The sequence below is a fragment of the Heteronotia binoei genome, chromosome 21, assembly GCF_032191835.1.
Source record: "Heteronotia binoei isolate CCM8104 ecotype False Entrance Well chromosome 21, APGP_CSIRO_Hbin_v1, whole genome shotgun sequence".
Lineage (NCBI taxonomy): Eukaryota > Metazoa > Chordata > Lepidosauria > Squamata > Gekkonidae > Heteronotia > Heteronotia binoei.
In genome coordinates, this window is record NC_083243.1 from 82,208,993 (window position 1) to 82,225,335 (window position 16,343).

The 16,343-nt window shown below is 46.7% G+C and overlaps 1 protein-coding gene across 1 annotated transcript in view; it reads right to left on the minus strand.

The window, feature by feature from the left end:
* Window positions 1-16,343, minus strand: part of LOC132589611 (cytosolic phospholipase A2 epsilon-like) — a 106,481-nt gene that overhangs the window by 75,704 nt on the left and 14,434 nt on the right. Inside the window, exon 3 of the mRNA XM_060262360.1 lies at window positions 1,987-2,059. Within this exon, the coding sequence (XP_060118343.1) occupies window positions 1,987-2,059 (73 nt within the window). The remainder of the gene's footprint in view (window positions 1-1,986; window positions 2,060-16,343) is intronic.

Consider the following 16,343-nt stretch of genomic DNA (forward strand, 5'->3'; position numbering starts at 1 on the left):
AGTGTGGGACCTCAGTGAAGGAGCCCAATAGCTAAGCTCTCTGCTAGGCATGAGCAGAAGAAAAGGTGGCTCAGAGCCCTGAGTCCACCTGACACACCTGAGTTCAGAAATGAGCGAGGGGGGGTGTTCTAGCAAGACAACCAGCAACTAAGCCCCTCTGCCCAGTATGAACAGAGAGACAGGTGGCTCAGAGCCCTAAGTCCATTCCACCTCACACAATCCCAACCAGCCAGAGCTAGTAGTCACAAAGCCCAATGGGGGGGTCCTCAGCCAAGGAACTCAGAGGTAGAGTTGCCAATTTTGGGTAGAGAAATTCCTGGAGATTTGGGGGTGGAGCCTGGAGAGGATGGGGTTTGGGGAGAGGAGGGACGATAGCATAGAATCCACCTTCCAAAACAGCCATAGGTTTATCCAGTGAAGTGATATCTATAACCTGGAGACCAGTTGTAATTTTGGATGGTCTCCAGCCACCACCTGGAGACCAGCTACCCTAGGAATCAGTGACTTAAATGCTGCTGGGCCTTAAAGAACTCTTTGGGAGATTTTCATTTAGGGTTGCCAGCTCTAGATTGGGAAACACCTGGAAATTTTTTTGGGGGGTGGAGGGGGGAGTCAAGCCTGGAGAGGGGTTGGAATTCAGCAGGATATAATTCCATAGAATCCAACATCCAAGGCAGCCATTTTCTCCAGGGGAACAGATCTTGGTTGCCTGGAGATCAACTGTAATAGCAGGAGGTTTTCAGGTACCATCTGGAAGTTGGCAATTCTACCAGAGCCCTGAGTCTACTCTACTTAAAACTATCCTGGCAAGCCAGAGCTAGTCACAAGCCCAAAGGGGGGTGGGGCTCAGCTGTGGACCCAGTGAAGCTATGTCCCTCTATTCAGCATGAGCAGGACAGGTGCCTCAGAAACATGAGTAAGCACCAAACACCCCAACCCAACTGTTCACAGAAAGAATGACTTCCAGTTCCCCTCCCTCTCTGTCTCTGCCTCTAACTAATGTGTGGCACACTTGCTGCCAACAGAAAATAACAGCTGCATTCTGCTCCCATAGAGCAGAATGGGAGCTCTCTTATTGGTGGCCAGCACTGCCTGTCAAGCTTTTGAGAGGCACTACTGGTGTTTCCAGGGCTGCAGAAGTCCATCCCCCCATTGCTTTGACAATTTTAACTGATAGGTGCCGGTGTGTCTGCCACGGATGCTGCCAAAATGCCCCACCACGAGATGTCTGAACCTCTGCAAACCACATGGAAGGTCATGTGAGGGTTGCTGAGATGAGATTGCACATACCTTGGCATGCAAACCACAACCCAGGTTATTTTAGTTGCAAATTTAGGCTCATGGGCAGGTTCATGCCCATCCCAGTTTATAATCTCTTTAATATATATAGTTGATCTTTAGACTGACACCTACACCAAAATTATCAGGCCTTATTAAACCAAAGTGATAAGATATGTTTTTATAATTAAGCACACACCTGGGAGTAAGCACCATTGAATATAGTGGGACTTGCTTCTGAATAAGCATGCAGAAGCTTGTGCTGTTTCAGTGCAATCCTAAAGACAGCAATGTTAAACTAAACAGACTGTGGTCCATATGGTCTGTGTTGTTATGTGTACTGAGTTGCCATGTGGACTGTGCTATAGAAAAGTGTGATTTTAATAGTTTGAGTAACCACATTCATTGTCACTGTAGATAATATTATACCAGGAATAGTATAAATGTATTCCTTTGCAGAATGCAGGAATCTGACAGTACCTGGGCTTATTCTATAATTCCATATTCTATTAAGATAGCCAGTTCTTTTTCTTTTTTCCTCAAACTAAACCTAATATATGATGATGCAAGCCATGGTGAGTACCAGCTGACGGAATCTTCTGGGCGAGCACAATAGATGATGAAAATCTCTGGACTTGGTTCATAGGACCCCACTTCAATGTATTGGCAAATTCTCTTGAAGCATGGAATAACAACAGAGATACTCACCTGGGTCTGCCTTCTGGATATTTCTGGCTTTTAACACTTTCACTGTGAGGAACCTGAAAGGTGTCGCTTCCCTCTGTTAGTATAATAAAAAGAAGATAAGCATCAGTGTATGAGTATGTTTACACAATACAGATATATAATGAGACAGGAATTAATAACATGTCATTGGGGGGATTTGTGCAATTCAGCATTTTTTTTCACCAAGATAATTACTAATTTTAGAAAATGTGAAATTTTAGAATTTGAAATACTCAGCATTTTACAGATACCTCCCTCTTAGAGCTGGCAGTTACTGTGTCATCACTACAGACAGCCCGAAGTGCATACTATTGTTCTTCTATGTATCTAAGTATGTATGTATAGATACTTTGGCCACCAAATGAGAAGGGAGCACTCCCTGGAGAAGATCCTGATGCTAGGAAAGACAGAAGGCAAAAGAAGAAGAGGACAGCAAATATGAGATGGTTGGACAGCGTTACTGATGTAACAAACACAAATTTGGGCAGACTTCAGAGGATGGTGGAAGACAGGAGGGCCTGGCATGACTTTGTCCATGGGGTCGCAAAGAGTTGGACTCGACTGTGCGACTGAACAACAATGTATCTAGTGCTTTTTTATCTCATCCTTTTATCGCATCCTCTCAGGCTGCAATCAGACAGCAAGCTTAGCCTGGTCTGACCATGTGTTTAATCTAATCAGGAGTAATTTGTCACTGAGAATTCTGAGCAGATATCTGTGGTTCACTGATCAGGCTACAATCAAAAATACAGTGGCTGCCTGTCTCTCCCCTCAGCTTCATAGCCTGGATTCAGAGGCCCTTTCACCTGGGTTAAAAGAGGAGGCAAGCTGAAAACACGGTGGTAGACTGTTATGTATGTGGACTCAAGAGAAGACTTCGGATATTCCCGCTGGGCTCATTGGAGCCCGGCAGACTGAGCTTGGGGACTTGGGAACAAAGGGCTGCAGGATTCAAATCCCTGCAGCCCTAGACCAATCACAAGCCCCCACGGGTTTGAATGACCCAATGATGTGCTAGCGTGGGAATCCAGAGATGTATATAAGTTGGGCTGGTAGGCCCCATCCTCAGTCTTGTAATGTAGCCTATCCTATATCATGTCTATTAAAGAGCTTGTTATCACTTACTCTGAGACTCTGCCATGCATAGAACTCACTATATTACAGTGGCGACGAAGGTGGGATCCGGATGAGCGAGGTCCAGGGCAACCCAGCACCACCAAGCGTATTGAGCTCCAGCGCCGCCGCGCAAGAGGCACCACTGCCCAGCCCGATCATGGCCGCTGCATCCGGATCATAAAACTCCATTCCGGAGTTCGACACAGCACAGCCCGAGGCCTGGGAAGCCTGGGTCAAAAGACTCAAGTACCACCTCGTGGCGCAGCGAATCAAGGATGATAAACCCAAAATCAAGAAGGCCATCCTGATGAGCAACTGCAGCATCGCCACGCTACAGCTAGCAGAGAGACTGGTCACACCTGAGGCAATTGAGGCATCTTCCTTCGACAAGATCATCGAGGCGCTGACCAGCCATTTCGTCCCAAAGTCTACTCTCCTCACCTGGAAGCTATAGTTTCTCGACAGCTTCCAGGAGCAGAACAAGACCATTGCAACCTTCTTAGCCTGCCTGCGAGACCTGGGCAGGAAAGCAGAGTATGGTACACAACAGGAAGAGGCCCTGCTCGTGCAGTTCACTCACCGCCTCAGGGACATGAAGGCACGTTGGAAAATTGCGACGGATTCAAAGCCGACCTTGGAGAAGGTCCTACAAATAGCCACCACAGCCGAGGATGCGCAAAAGGAGAAGGCCCACTGCCCGAGAACCAGCGCTCACCAGCTGCGACCGGCCACAGAATCGGACGACTCAGACAGGGACCATGCCCTCAAGCTGCATCAGGCAGGCCAACAAAAGTCAAGGCCACGAGCGACAAAATTGACCACCCCCAAGACCTGCATTGGACCAAGGTTCCAAGAACTCTACCAAAAAAGGAGGGTCACAATGACAATGCCAACAGCCTGGGAGAATCGGGGGGGGGGGGGGTGTGTGACTCACTCAGTTCGCAAATGCCTGGCATCGGTCCATGCAAGACCTATGGGTGTTGGAGACCATAAGCAAGGCTTATGCCATCGAGTTCCTTTCCCTTCCTCCCGGTGGTTTTCATTGGGTTCCGCGGATTCATTGGGTTCAACAAAGCAGTGCTGGCTGCCATTCAACATTTGATGGACATTGGTGCGGTGGAATCAGTCCCAACCTCTCAAAAGGGTCTGGGGGTTTACTCTGTGATCTTCCTAGTACCAAAGAAAAATGGAGACTTCAGAACCATTTTGGATCTGAAATGGCTCAACAAGTTTGTACAGACAGGACACTTCAAAATGGAGTCCTTGCGGTCGGTGTTGCAAGCCATTCAACCACAGGACTTTCTGGCATCCTTGGATCTATCCCAGGCTTATTTGCATATCTCCATTTGGGAATCCCACAGAACGTTTCTACGCTTCTCCTACGGGGGGAAGCACTTCCAATATCGAGCTCTGCCATTCGGTCTAAAATCCTCACCTCAGGTCTTCACGAAGGTTCTGGTGACACTGGTGGCAGAGCTGAGACTGGAGGGTGTGGCTCTGTTTCCTTACCTCGATGACATCCTGGTGAAGGCGGGGTCATATCAGCTGTGGGGAGCCACACGAGCAGCGCATGTGCGAGTTCAGGAGCACAACCTGCCATACATGCGGGAAGGCCGGGCACATAGTTCGGGTGTGCTGGTCGGCGGCGCTGCATCCAGGAAAACTTCCTCGCCAACAGAATGGCCGCCACCATGAGGTCGCACTAGTGGACGACATTCAGGCACTCACCACGTCAGGGACCCAGGTATGCCAGTTGCCCATCCCCTCCCCGAATAAATATTACGTGACTGTGTTTATGGAAGGCAAGCCCTGCAAAATGGAGGTAGACTCCTGGGTGGGCCAGACGGTCATTTCGGCCCGCGCGTTCTGGGAGATGTGCCCTGGGAGAAAAGCTCAGTTAAAATCAACCTCATTCATTGTCAAGGACTTTCAAAAGCAGGAGGTTGCAGTCCAAGGAGTGGGCCTGGTCCACATTAGGTACGGAAAGTTCAAGGACGAGCTCACCCTCATCGTGGTGGAGGACCATCTGTGCAGCCTTCTAGGTCGGTCCTGGTTCCAGGTCCTGGGCATCCAAGTGATGAGGATCCATTACACCCACATTCAAAGAGATTTTCAAAAGGTGTGCAAAGAGTTCCCTGGGGTTTTTGATGGGACTCTGGGGACATACACAGGGGTCCCCATAGCCTTACATGCAGCCCATACAGCTGAAGGCCAGGCGTGTGCCATTAGCTCTTAGGCCAAAGATTGAAGAGGAGCTCGACCACCTCATGGCCAAAGGGGTTCTGGAACCAGTCGCCAATGCAAAGTGGGAGACTCCCATAATAACCCCGATCAAACCCAATGGCAGCGTACGCATCTGTGCTAACTATAAATGCACGATTAATAAGGCATTGCTAGGCCATGCATACCCTGTCCTGGCGGTGAGCCACATGTTAGCATCCTTAGCAGGAGCAAAAAATTTTGGACGACTGAACTTGGCGCAGGCGTACCAAAAGCTCCCCGTGGATGCCACCACAGAGAAGCTCAAACCATCGTGACACACCGGGGGGGCCTTCAGAGTTAGACGCTTACAGTTCGGGGTCAGTGTGGCCCCAGGACTGTTTCAGAAGTTGATGGACTCCCTTTTAAAAGGCATTCCCGGGGTCCAGCCATTCTTCGATGATGTGCTGATTGCAGCAGCCACTGAGGACGAATTTGCCGACCGCCTCCGAATGGTGTTGAAGCGTTTCGAGGGGGCAGAGTTAAAGTTAAAACAGGAGAAATATGTATTCGGGGTGCCCACCATAGACTTTCTGGGGTATATGGTGGACGCGAGAAGCATTCATCCAGCCCAGGACAAATAAAGGGCATTTTTGATGTGCCGGCTCCCACCAACAAGGTGCAACTACAATGGTTCTTGAGAATTCTGAATTTCTACCATGCCTTCCTTCCCCACAAGGCAGTGGTAGCAGAGCCCTTACACAGACTGCTGGACAAAATGGCACCGTGGGTTGGGGTCGTTGGCAAGCTGCCGCTTTCCAGGCAGTAAAAGACATTTTAACCTCAAACAGCTTGCTGGCGCACTTCGACAAGCGGCTACCTGTCGTGCTCGCATGCAACGCCTCGCCTTACGAGGTCTATTCAGCCCTAGACCAATCACAAGCCCCCACCGGTTTGAATGACCCAACGATGTGCTAGCACGGGAATCCAGAGATGTATATGAGTTGGACCGGTAGGCCTCATCCTCAGTCTTGTAATGTAGCCTATCCTATATCATGTCTATTAAAGAGCTTGTTATCACTTATTCTGAGACTCTGCCATGCATAGAACCCACTATATTATATAGACTGTCTCTCTCCTCAGCTTCACAGCCAAGGTGTGGAAACCCTTTCTCCTGTATAGAAGAAAAAGGGAGGGAAATGCTCAGGACTTTCCAGCCAGCATTCCCATCCCCTCTGTTTTGAAAGAAAAGTATTTTCCAGTATCTGAGCATTCCTAGAGAAACCCATCTCTAAGGAGCTGTATTCTGAATGCAAGAGGATTTTTCCTGTCCAGTATCTTTTCTACATATGCAAAGCCCAATGCAAAGTGTCTTCTTTATGTGAAATCTCCCACTGGATCAGGCCAATGATATCTAATTATGGGTTTCAATCCTGTTGAAATGACTGCCGACCCTTAGAAGTAAGCAAAAACTAAAACTCTCAGAAGAACTAACCCCTACTAGCAGTCAACACCAGTTATTATGACAAATGGCAGTCACCCCATGGCAAATGCTATAGCATAATAGCATAAACCAGATAGGTTTAAGCTTGTTTAAGATCTAGTAAAGTGCTAGAATCTCATAACTTCAGTGAGACTGGATCTTGAGCTTGGATAGCTAAAAGATTACCTCCTTCCATACTTTCCAATCCAACCGTTAAGATCCAGTTTCCAAGCCCAGGTCTCTGTGCCCCCTGCATTACACAAGCAAGATGGGCAGCAACTGGCGAGAGCTTTTTCCAGTGATGGCATTCTACATTTGAGTCTTGCCTGGCTGTCATTTAGGTGCCCAACCAAAACATTTGTTTTATACAGCCTTTTAGCTAAGAGGTTTTTATCTTTTTTGGTTGTTTTACAGTCTGCTTCTAGCCTCAGTACTCTTTTATGGATATTTCAGAAGCTGTTCAGTACCTGTTTCACATTGCTTTTCTGCCCCTGGCATGATTTTAATGGCTTATTTTTAATGTTCATTATGGTACTGGTTTTACATGTGAACCTTTTCAAGCAGAGATCTTGAAAGACAGCATATTCTCTCTATCTCTCTCTCACACACACACGCACACACACACACCCCACCTTTATCATTTTGAATGTTCCATCAGAAATGTGCTCAGGAGGTTCTATGTTTTAATATTTTTAAAACTGCAGCAGTCTACATTCCTCAAATCATATAAAGGGGATATTGATGGGCAGTGGGCATTTTCTCACTAAAGGGGAGAGTAGCCAATCAAGGGTGATCAGATCCAGGTGGGCAGCCATGTTGGTCTGAAGCAGTAAAACAAAGTTAGAGTCCAGCAGCACCTATAAGACCAACGAAGTTTTATTCAAGGTATGAGCTTTCATGTACACACACACTTCCTCAGACGCATCGAAATGAAAGTTAACTGTTCATATATAGCAGGGGTGGCCAACGGTAGGTCTCCAGATGTTTTTTTGCCTACAACTCCCATCAGCCTGAGCCAGCATGGCCAATGGCTGGGGCTGATGGGAGTTGTAGGCAAAAAACATCTGAAGAGCTAACGTTGGCCACCCCTGATATATAGAGACAGATGCCTCTACTTATGTGAACAAATTAGCATAAATCCAAACAAATTGTGAGTTGGTGATCATGTAAACTTAACTTGTTATTGCTGTTTGGCTTTTGCATATGTCAAACATCTTCATTAAGTGATATTCTAATTTGCTATTTACCTATGTAGAGGCATCTATCTCTATATGTGAACAGCTAACTTCTATTTCAATGTATCAGAGAAAGTGTGCGTACACACAAAAGCTCATACCTTGAATAAAACTTTATTGGTCTTAAAGGTGCCACTGGGACTCTGAAGGTGATCACGGGAAAGGAGGTGGATATACTTTCACACCTTCTCACATAAAGATCAGTCTCCATTATCTAGATACTTGTTTCTGAACTCAAACCATCTTTTACAAGCTTATTACGTGAAGGAAAATGTTTACAAAAAGAGGGAACTATAAAGTGGAATGACTGGGAGAATAATAGTTTCAGAGGGTAGCCATGTCAGTCCACAGTTGAACAGTTAAATTTGAGTCCTGCAGCAACTTGGTATGGTAGTGGGAACAGAGGTTATAAGGGAGGAAGACGGAGACAAGATAGTGCTCAATCCTCCTCCAATCTGTGTCCCATCTCAAGGGGTCAGGCTGAATAACTCGCCTCCGTCATTGGTGTTATGCAATGCCAGGTCCATTAATAATAAGACCTCAGTCCTTCGAGACTTCCTACTCGAACAGGACATGGACTTGGCTTGCGTGACTGAAACCTGGATCCAAGAGGGAGACACAGTAGCCCTCTCGCAAATAGCTCCCCCAGGCTATTCAGTCTTCCACCAATCGCAGACTAGCGGGCGGGGGGGAGGAGTGGCATTATTTATACGGGAGGCTTACTCCTTCAGGGCGCTCCCGGCCCCAAAGATCAAGGGTATTGAATGTGCCGGTCTGGCGTGGGAGGCTGGAGAGGGGTTGGCGATCTGTCTGGTGTACCGTACACCTAACGCACCAGCAAGCGCCTTACCGTCCCTGCTCGAGGCGGCAACAGGCTGGGCGCTGGAGCACCCAAGGTTGATAATCCTGGGCGATTTCAACGTCCATGCTGATGACCCGACCTCCAGTCAGGCGACGGACCTAGTGTCCTCCATGGCGTCGCTAGGACTCTCTCAATTTGTTACAACCCCCACTCACCAGGCCGGGCACATGTTAGACCTGATCTTTGTGGCCGGGGTTACGGTGGACGATATAACCGCTGAGGCGGTGCCATGGTCAGACCACCTCACCCTCAGGGCTCGTGTAGATATGCCACCCCAAACCTGTTTAGGCGTCGAGCATATTATGGCTCGCCTGCGGAGCCAGATGGACCCGGAACGGTTCCAAACGGCTCTATGGGGCTCCTGGCCCTCTGGCGACTCTCTCAATGGCCTGGTTGAGACCTGGAATAGCCGGCTCTCTGGGGCCATTGAAGAGATCACACCCCGACGCCCTCTACGACCTCGGACTAGGCTGGCTCCGTGGTATACCCCGGAATTACGCCAGCTGAAACAAGGTCTTAGACGGCTAGAATGGCGGCGTACCCGTGACGAAGCGACTAGAACATCTTATAGGAAGCTTATGAAGTCCTATGAGATGGCAGTCAAGACCGCAAAGAAAACATACTTTGCGGCTAAGATTGCGTCTGCAAATTCGCTCCCGGCACAATTGTTTAGGATAATTCGGAATTTTACCACATTGCCACAGGGCAATCAAAATGTCAAGGAATTGGAGAAAGGCTGCGAGGCTTTTGCGAATTTTTTTGCAGACAAGATCCAGTCACTCCGCCACGACTGCCCTGCCAATTTAGATACAGTAAGTGAACTCGAGGCCCATTGCGTGTCTTCTGGTTTGACCCTGGATTGCTTCAGCCCACTCAGCTTGGAGGAGGTCGACAGAGTCCTGGTTACTGCACGCCCAACAACTTGCAATCTGGACCCATGCCCCTCCTGGCTAATTAAGGCCTGCCAGGAGAAGCTAAGATGTCCTATACGGGACATCATAAATAGATCCCTTTCAGAGGGCTCCTTTCCAACGCCCCTGAAAGAGGCAGTGGTCCACCCTCTCCTGAAAATGGCTACATCAGACCCGGCCGAATTGGCTCACTACCGGCCGGTCTCAAATTTGCCCTTTTTGGGCAAAATTATAGAGAGGGCAGTGACGTTCCAGTTGCAGGATTTTCTGGATGATGCTTCCACCTTAGATCCGTGCCAGTCCGGCTTCCGCCCGGGCCACGGGACGGAGACAGTCTTGGTCGCCCTCATGGATGACCTCCGGTGACATCTGGATCGAGGCGGCTTGGCGGTGTTGCTGCTGCTAGACCTATCGGCCGCATTTGATATGGTCGATCATTGGCTGCTCACCCGCCGCCTCGCCGACGCAGGAATTAGGGGTCTTGCCTTACAATGGCTCTCCTCCTTCCTTGAAGGTCGGGGACAAAGGGTGGCAATTGGCGGGGAGCTGTCCCAGAGACACCTACTTAATTGTGGGGTGCCTCAGGGGGCAGTTCTCTCTCCGATGTTGTTTAACATCTATATGCACCCCCTTGCCCAGATTGCCCGGGAGTATGGGCTGGGTTGCCACCAGTACGCTGATGACACCCAGCTCTATCTATTAATGGACGGCCGGACTGACGATGTCCCTATGAATCTGGACCGGGCATTGCAAGCTGTGGCGGGCTGGCTCAGGCTGAGTGGACTGAAGCTGAATCCAGCGAAGACTGAGGTCCTTTGTGTGGGTCGCGGCGGGCCAGGAGGGGAGATCTCCCTACCAACCTTTGATGGTGCGCCGCTGACACCAGTGCGCAGGGTCAAAAGTTTGGGAGTACTACTGGAGTCTTCCTTGTCAATGGAAGCCCAGATAGCTGCCACTGCTAAATCCGCCTTTTTCCACCTTAGGAGGGCGAGGCAGTTGGCCCCTTTCTTGGAACGCAGCGACCTGGCAACTGTGATCCACGCAACGGTCACCTCGAGGCTGGACCACTGTAATGCCCTTATACCAAACCCGAAAACTGCAGTTAGTGCAGAACGCGGCGGCCAGGCTGCTGGTGGGACTACCTCGGTGGGAACATGTGCGGCCTAGGCTGCGGGAGCTGCACTGGCTGCCAATTGTATATCAAGTTCGTTATAAGGTGCTGGTTATTACCTTTAAAGCCCTATATGGCCGAGGACCTGCCTACCTTAGGGACCGCCTCTCCCCATATGTTCCTCAGAGAGCACTGAGATCTAGCTCCCAAAATCTTTTAAAAATCCCTGGGCCAAGAGAGGCTAGATTGAAAACAAAGAGGGAGCAAGCCTTCTCAGTAATGGCTCCCCGATGGTGGAATCAACTATCAGAAGAGGTGCGAGCCCTGCAGGACCTGAATCAGTTTCGCAGGGCCTGTAAAACTGCCCTCTTTCAGCTTGCTTTTGAGACGGAACCCAGCTAAAATGACATCTAGCCATCTTGTATGTATTCTGAACGGTAGCACCTTAATTGTTAACAATTGTTTATTTAATTTTTAACTTAATTTATATATGGAAGTTAATTATATTTTAACTGTTTTATATTATTGTATTTTATTGTAAGCATGGTATTCACCATACTCTGTGAGCCGCTCTGAGCCTGCCTGTGGCAGGGGAGGGCGGGATATAAAAATAAACTTATTATTATTATTATTATTATTATTATTATTATTATTATTATTATTATTATTATTATTATTATTATTATTATTATTATTATTATCTTAGAGACCAACAAGTTTTTCAGGAAATAAGTTTTCAAGAGTCAAAGCTCCCTTCGTCAGTGTCAAGGAGAATAATGAGATCATCACAACCCAGGACACATTTACATTACGTAAAGATGAAGAAGACTTCTTCTAATGCCATCTTAGGCACAAAGTGTTAATAGGTAAAGATACAAGCACTGGCCATGATCCTGTGTAAGTTAAAATTATTACATCACTTTGATACTGTAAGTTTAAATACCTGCTTAATTTAAATCAAAGCAAAGCACAACTTTTGAAGTTATGTTGGTTTAAAAGAAATGCACAACCACTTTGAAGTAAATTAAAGCAATGCTAATAATTATAAATCAAATTACACTGTGCCTATGAAATAGTAAATGAAAAATACTAAGGGCTTCTCTTGATTTAGGTTGAAATTCTAGCAACCAACAGCACAAGTTGGTTGCTGCTTATGTAACTAATACTACATAATTAAGCACAAGTAGGATGCTGCTTAATTATGTAGTATTAGTTACATAATTAATTAGACAGCACTAACCCTTTTCCTCATGTACATACATGAATGGACACAATGCTGTATTATACAAAAATACACATCCTAAGAAACATTAAATGAAAAGATAAATACAAGTAACGGCCACAATCCTCTGGCACTGCTGTGCATAACCTTCATTTATTTAAATAGGTATTATGCAGAATTCCCAATAAAGACCTATTGAAATGCAATACAGGTAACAGTTAGAAAATTGCGCCATGTTTAATTTGACTGTCAAATGTGTAAAAGCCACACAAAGAAGCATCTCCATGAGAAAGCACTTTCTACAGGGCAACAAAAGATATTTTTACTGATATCCTCAGGCCTTGAATTCAGCAGGAGCTCACAGGAGCACAGCTCCTGAACCTTTCTGAGGGTTCCCCTTCCTCCTCCCCACCTTCTCCATTGAATAGTAAGTACAGCTGCATAACAATCCCTGGATGAGCTTCACCACCTATTTTTCTACAAAACAACCCCTGGATATAATTAATGATGCTCTTATTCAAAAGCAGTAGTATAATGTAACTGGATGATCATGCTGAGGAACCTTGGGGGACATCCTAAACGTTCCAAGATTTGCCACAGGCCTTTCCTGCTAACGGTATCGAAAGCTTTGGTAAGGTCGACAAAAGTCACATACAGACCCTTGTTCTGTTCCCTGCATTTCTCTTGGAGCTGCCTGAGAACAAATACCATGTCGGTGGTGCTCCTGTTAGCTCTGAAGCCGCACTGGCTCTCTGGGAGGAGTTCTTCTGCAATGGTGGGCACCAGTCTGTTCAGGAGTATCAACATCCACTGGAGTGACTTTGTGACCAACACTGAGGTCCTCAAGCAGGCAGAGGTTGCCAGCATCGAGGCACTGCTGTTGAAGACGCAGCTGCGTTGGGCAGGGCATATTTCTAGGATGGAAAACCACCGCCTTCCCAAGATTGCCCTGTATGGCGAACTCTCCACCGGCCATCGAAATAGAGGGGCACCAAAGAAGAGGTACAAGGACTCCTTGAAGAAATCCCTTAGCACCTGTCACATCAACCATCACCAGTGGTCTGACCTAGCCTCAGATCGCAAAGCATGGAGGCACACCATCCACCAGGCTGTCTCTACCTTTGAGAACACACGCATAGCTGGTCTTGAGGACAAAAGGAGATTGAGGAAGAATCGCACTGCTACAGGACCAACCCTAAATCAGACTTTTCCCTGCAGCCGCTGTGGCCGGACCTGCCTGTCCCACATTGGTCTTGTCAGCCACCAGCGAGCCTGCAGCAAACGTGGACTATTGCACCCTTCTTAAATCTTCGTTCGCGAAGCCAAGCCGAGAGAGAGAGAGAGTATAATGTAACCAGTATGGCTCCACTTTACAGAAAAGGGAGAAAGATTTGACAGAACATTGGAATCTATTAAAGGACAATGCTTGAGGAAGAAGCCTCAGTTTAGGGATGGGGTTAAAAAACTGGAAGGCATTTCTACCACCATCACCACCCTTTTTGCATGAATGGATGATGCTAGTGAAGGAAGATTTATAGACCTTGCTGTTGATCTTAACCCTGCCCAAAAATGGTGGCCCAAAAATCGCATTTAATTTTAGTAAATTATGTGATATTCCCCATTCCACAGATAACAAATAAACATAAGAACATAAGAGAAGCCATGTTAGATCAGGCCAATGGCCCATCCAGTCCAACATTCTGTGTCACACAGCGGCCAAATATATATATATATATATATACACACACACACACACTGTGGCTAATAGCCACTGATGGACCTCTGCTCCATATTTTTATCTAACCCCTTCTTGAAGGTGGCTATGCTTGTGGACGCCACCACCTCCTGTGGCAGTGAATTCCACATGTTAATCACCCTTTGGGTGAAGAAGTACTTCCTTTTATCCGTTTTAACCTGTCTGCTCAGCAATTTCATCGAATGCCCACGAGTTCTTGTATTGTGAGAAAGGGAGAAAAGTACTTCTTTCTCTACTTTCTCCATCCCATGCATTATCTTGTAAACTTCTATCATGTCACCCCTCAGTCGACGTTTCTCCAAGCTAAAGAGCCCTAAGCGTTTCAACCTTTCTTCATAGGGAAGGTGTTCCAGCCCTTTAATCATTTTAGTTGCCCTTTTCTGAACTTTCTCCAATGCTATAATATCCTTTTTGAGGTGCGGCGACCAGAACTGCACACAGTACTCCAAATGAGACCGCACCATCGATTTATACAGAGGCATTATGATACTGGCTGATTTGTTTTCAATTCCCTTCCTAATAATTCCCAGCATGGCGTTGGCCTTTTTTATTGCAAACGCACACTGTCTTGACATTTTCAGTGAATTATCTACCATGACCCCAAGATCTCTCTCTTGGTCTGTCTCTGCCAGTTCACACCCCATCAACTTGTATTTGTAGCTGGGATTCTTGGCCCCAATGTGCATTACTTTGCACTTGGCCACATTGAACCGCATCTGCCACGTTGACGCCCACTCACCCAGCCTCAACAGATCCCTTTGGAGTTCCTCACAATCCTCTCTGGTTCTCACCACCCTGAACAATTTAGTGTCATCCGCAAATTTGGCCACTTCACTGCTCACTCCCAACTCTAAATCATTTATGAACAAGTTAAAGAGGATGGGACCCAGTACCGAGCCCTGCGGCACCCCACTGCTTACCGTCCTCCACTGCGAAGACTGCCCATTTATACTCACTCTCTGCTTCCTATTACTCAGCCAGTTTTTGATCCACAAGAGGACCTGTCCTTTTACTCCATGACTCTCAAGCTTTCTAAGGAGCCTTTGATGAGGAACTTTATCAAAAGCTTTCTGGAAGTCAAGGTAAACAACATCTATCGGGTCTCCTTTGTCCACATGTTTGTTCACCCCCTCAAAGAAATGTAACAGGTTAGTGAGGCAAGATCTTCCCTTGCAGAACCCATGCTGAGTCTTCCTCAATAACCCGTGTTCATCAATGTGCCTACTCATTCTGTCCTTGATAATGGTTTCTACCAACTTTCCCGGTATTGAAGTCAGACTGACTGGCCTGTAATTTCCCGGATCTCCTCTGGAACCCTTTTTAAAGATGGGGGTGACATTTGCTACCTTCCAGTCCTCAGGAACGGAGGCAGATTTCAATGAAAGATTACAGATTTTTGTTAGAAGATCCACAAACATAAACACTAAATCCATAAACACTAAATACGCACACTCACTTAGCTTGAAGTAGGACTACACAAACTATGACCAACCATTTGGAATACAGTACACCAGTGTTTCTCAACCTTTTTCCGACTGTGGCCCCCTTCCAACATTGTTTCCTTCCTGTCCTACCAATATAAAGGTCGCTATTTTATATGTCAATAAAGGTGTTGTACTTGAAGGTTGCTATTTCAATGTTTTGTTTGTAAATAGTCAAGGAACAAATAAACATAAACAGCCACACAAAATGCGCACATGCAGTTCTTATTGGGAAAATGAAATTTTACATATGTTTGCAACTTCAAACTAATAAGGAAGATCACTTCTCAGAAATAAAACAGTGTCAGAACACCTGAACAAACACAAATGAAAAATTATGTCTGATCCCAGTAGATCTTTACAATGAGAAGCAACTGAACATGGCAATCATGAAAAGAACGGCAAACACAATGGCTAAAAATACCTGAAGATTACATGCAGAACTCTTGCGTGCAGCAACATACCTCTTTTCACAGTAATACCTATGTAACCCTAATTTAATTAAAAGAGGGATACCAAAGAAAATTTTTCTTTTCAGTTGTAAAGTACTGGGGTCGGCGCAGTAAGAGACCAGAGTCGGAGAGTGATTTCAGCAAGCTTTACTTCAGGAACACCAACACAGACTGAGCTCTATTCAAACCTCCCGCTCCTTTTATACAATTCTTGCCCCCTTCTGATTGGACCTTAACTATGTACATGGATTGGCTATTTACAGAGGCCTAAGGGCCTATCAGGGTACAGTATGAGCCTAGATGTTGATTGGCTACTTATGTTTCAATCCTTCCCCTGATTGGGCACGCTTAGGCCTTCTCTGGAACCCTGGTGTGGAGTACAAGCTTGGCTTGTTCAGCTTCCCTCCAAAAGTAACAGTTCCCTCCAAAAGTAACAGTTCTCCATTTGAACCTAGGACACAACATCAGTTAAGAACGAAGAGAGGTCAAGTCATTGACAATGTGATCCCAC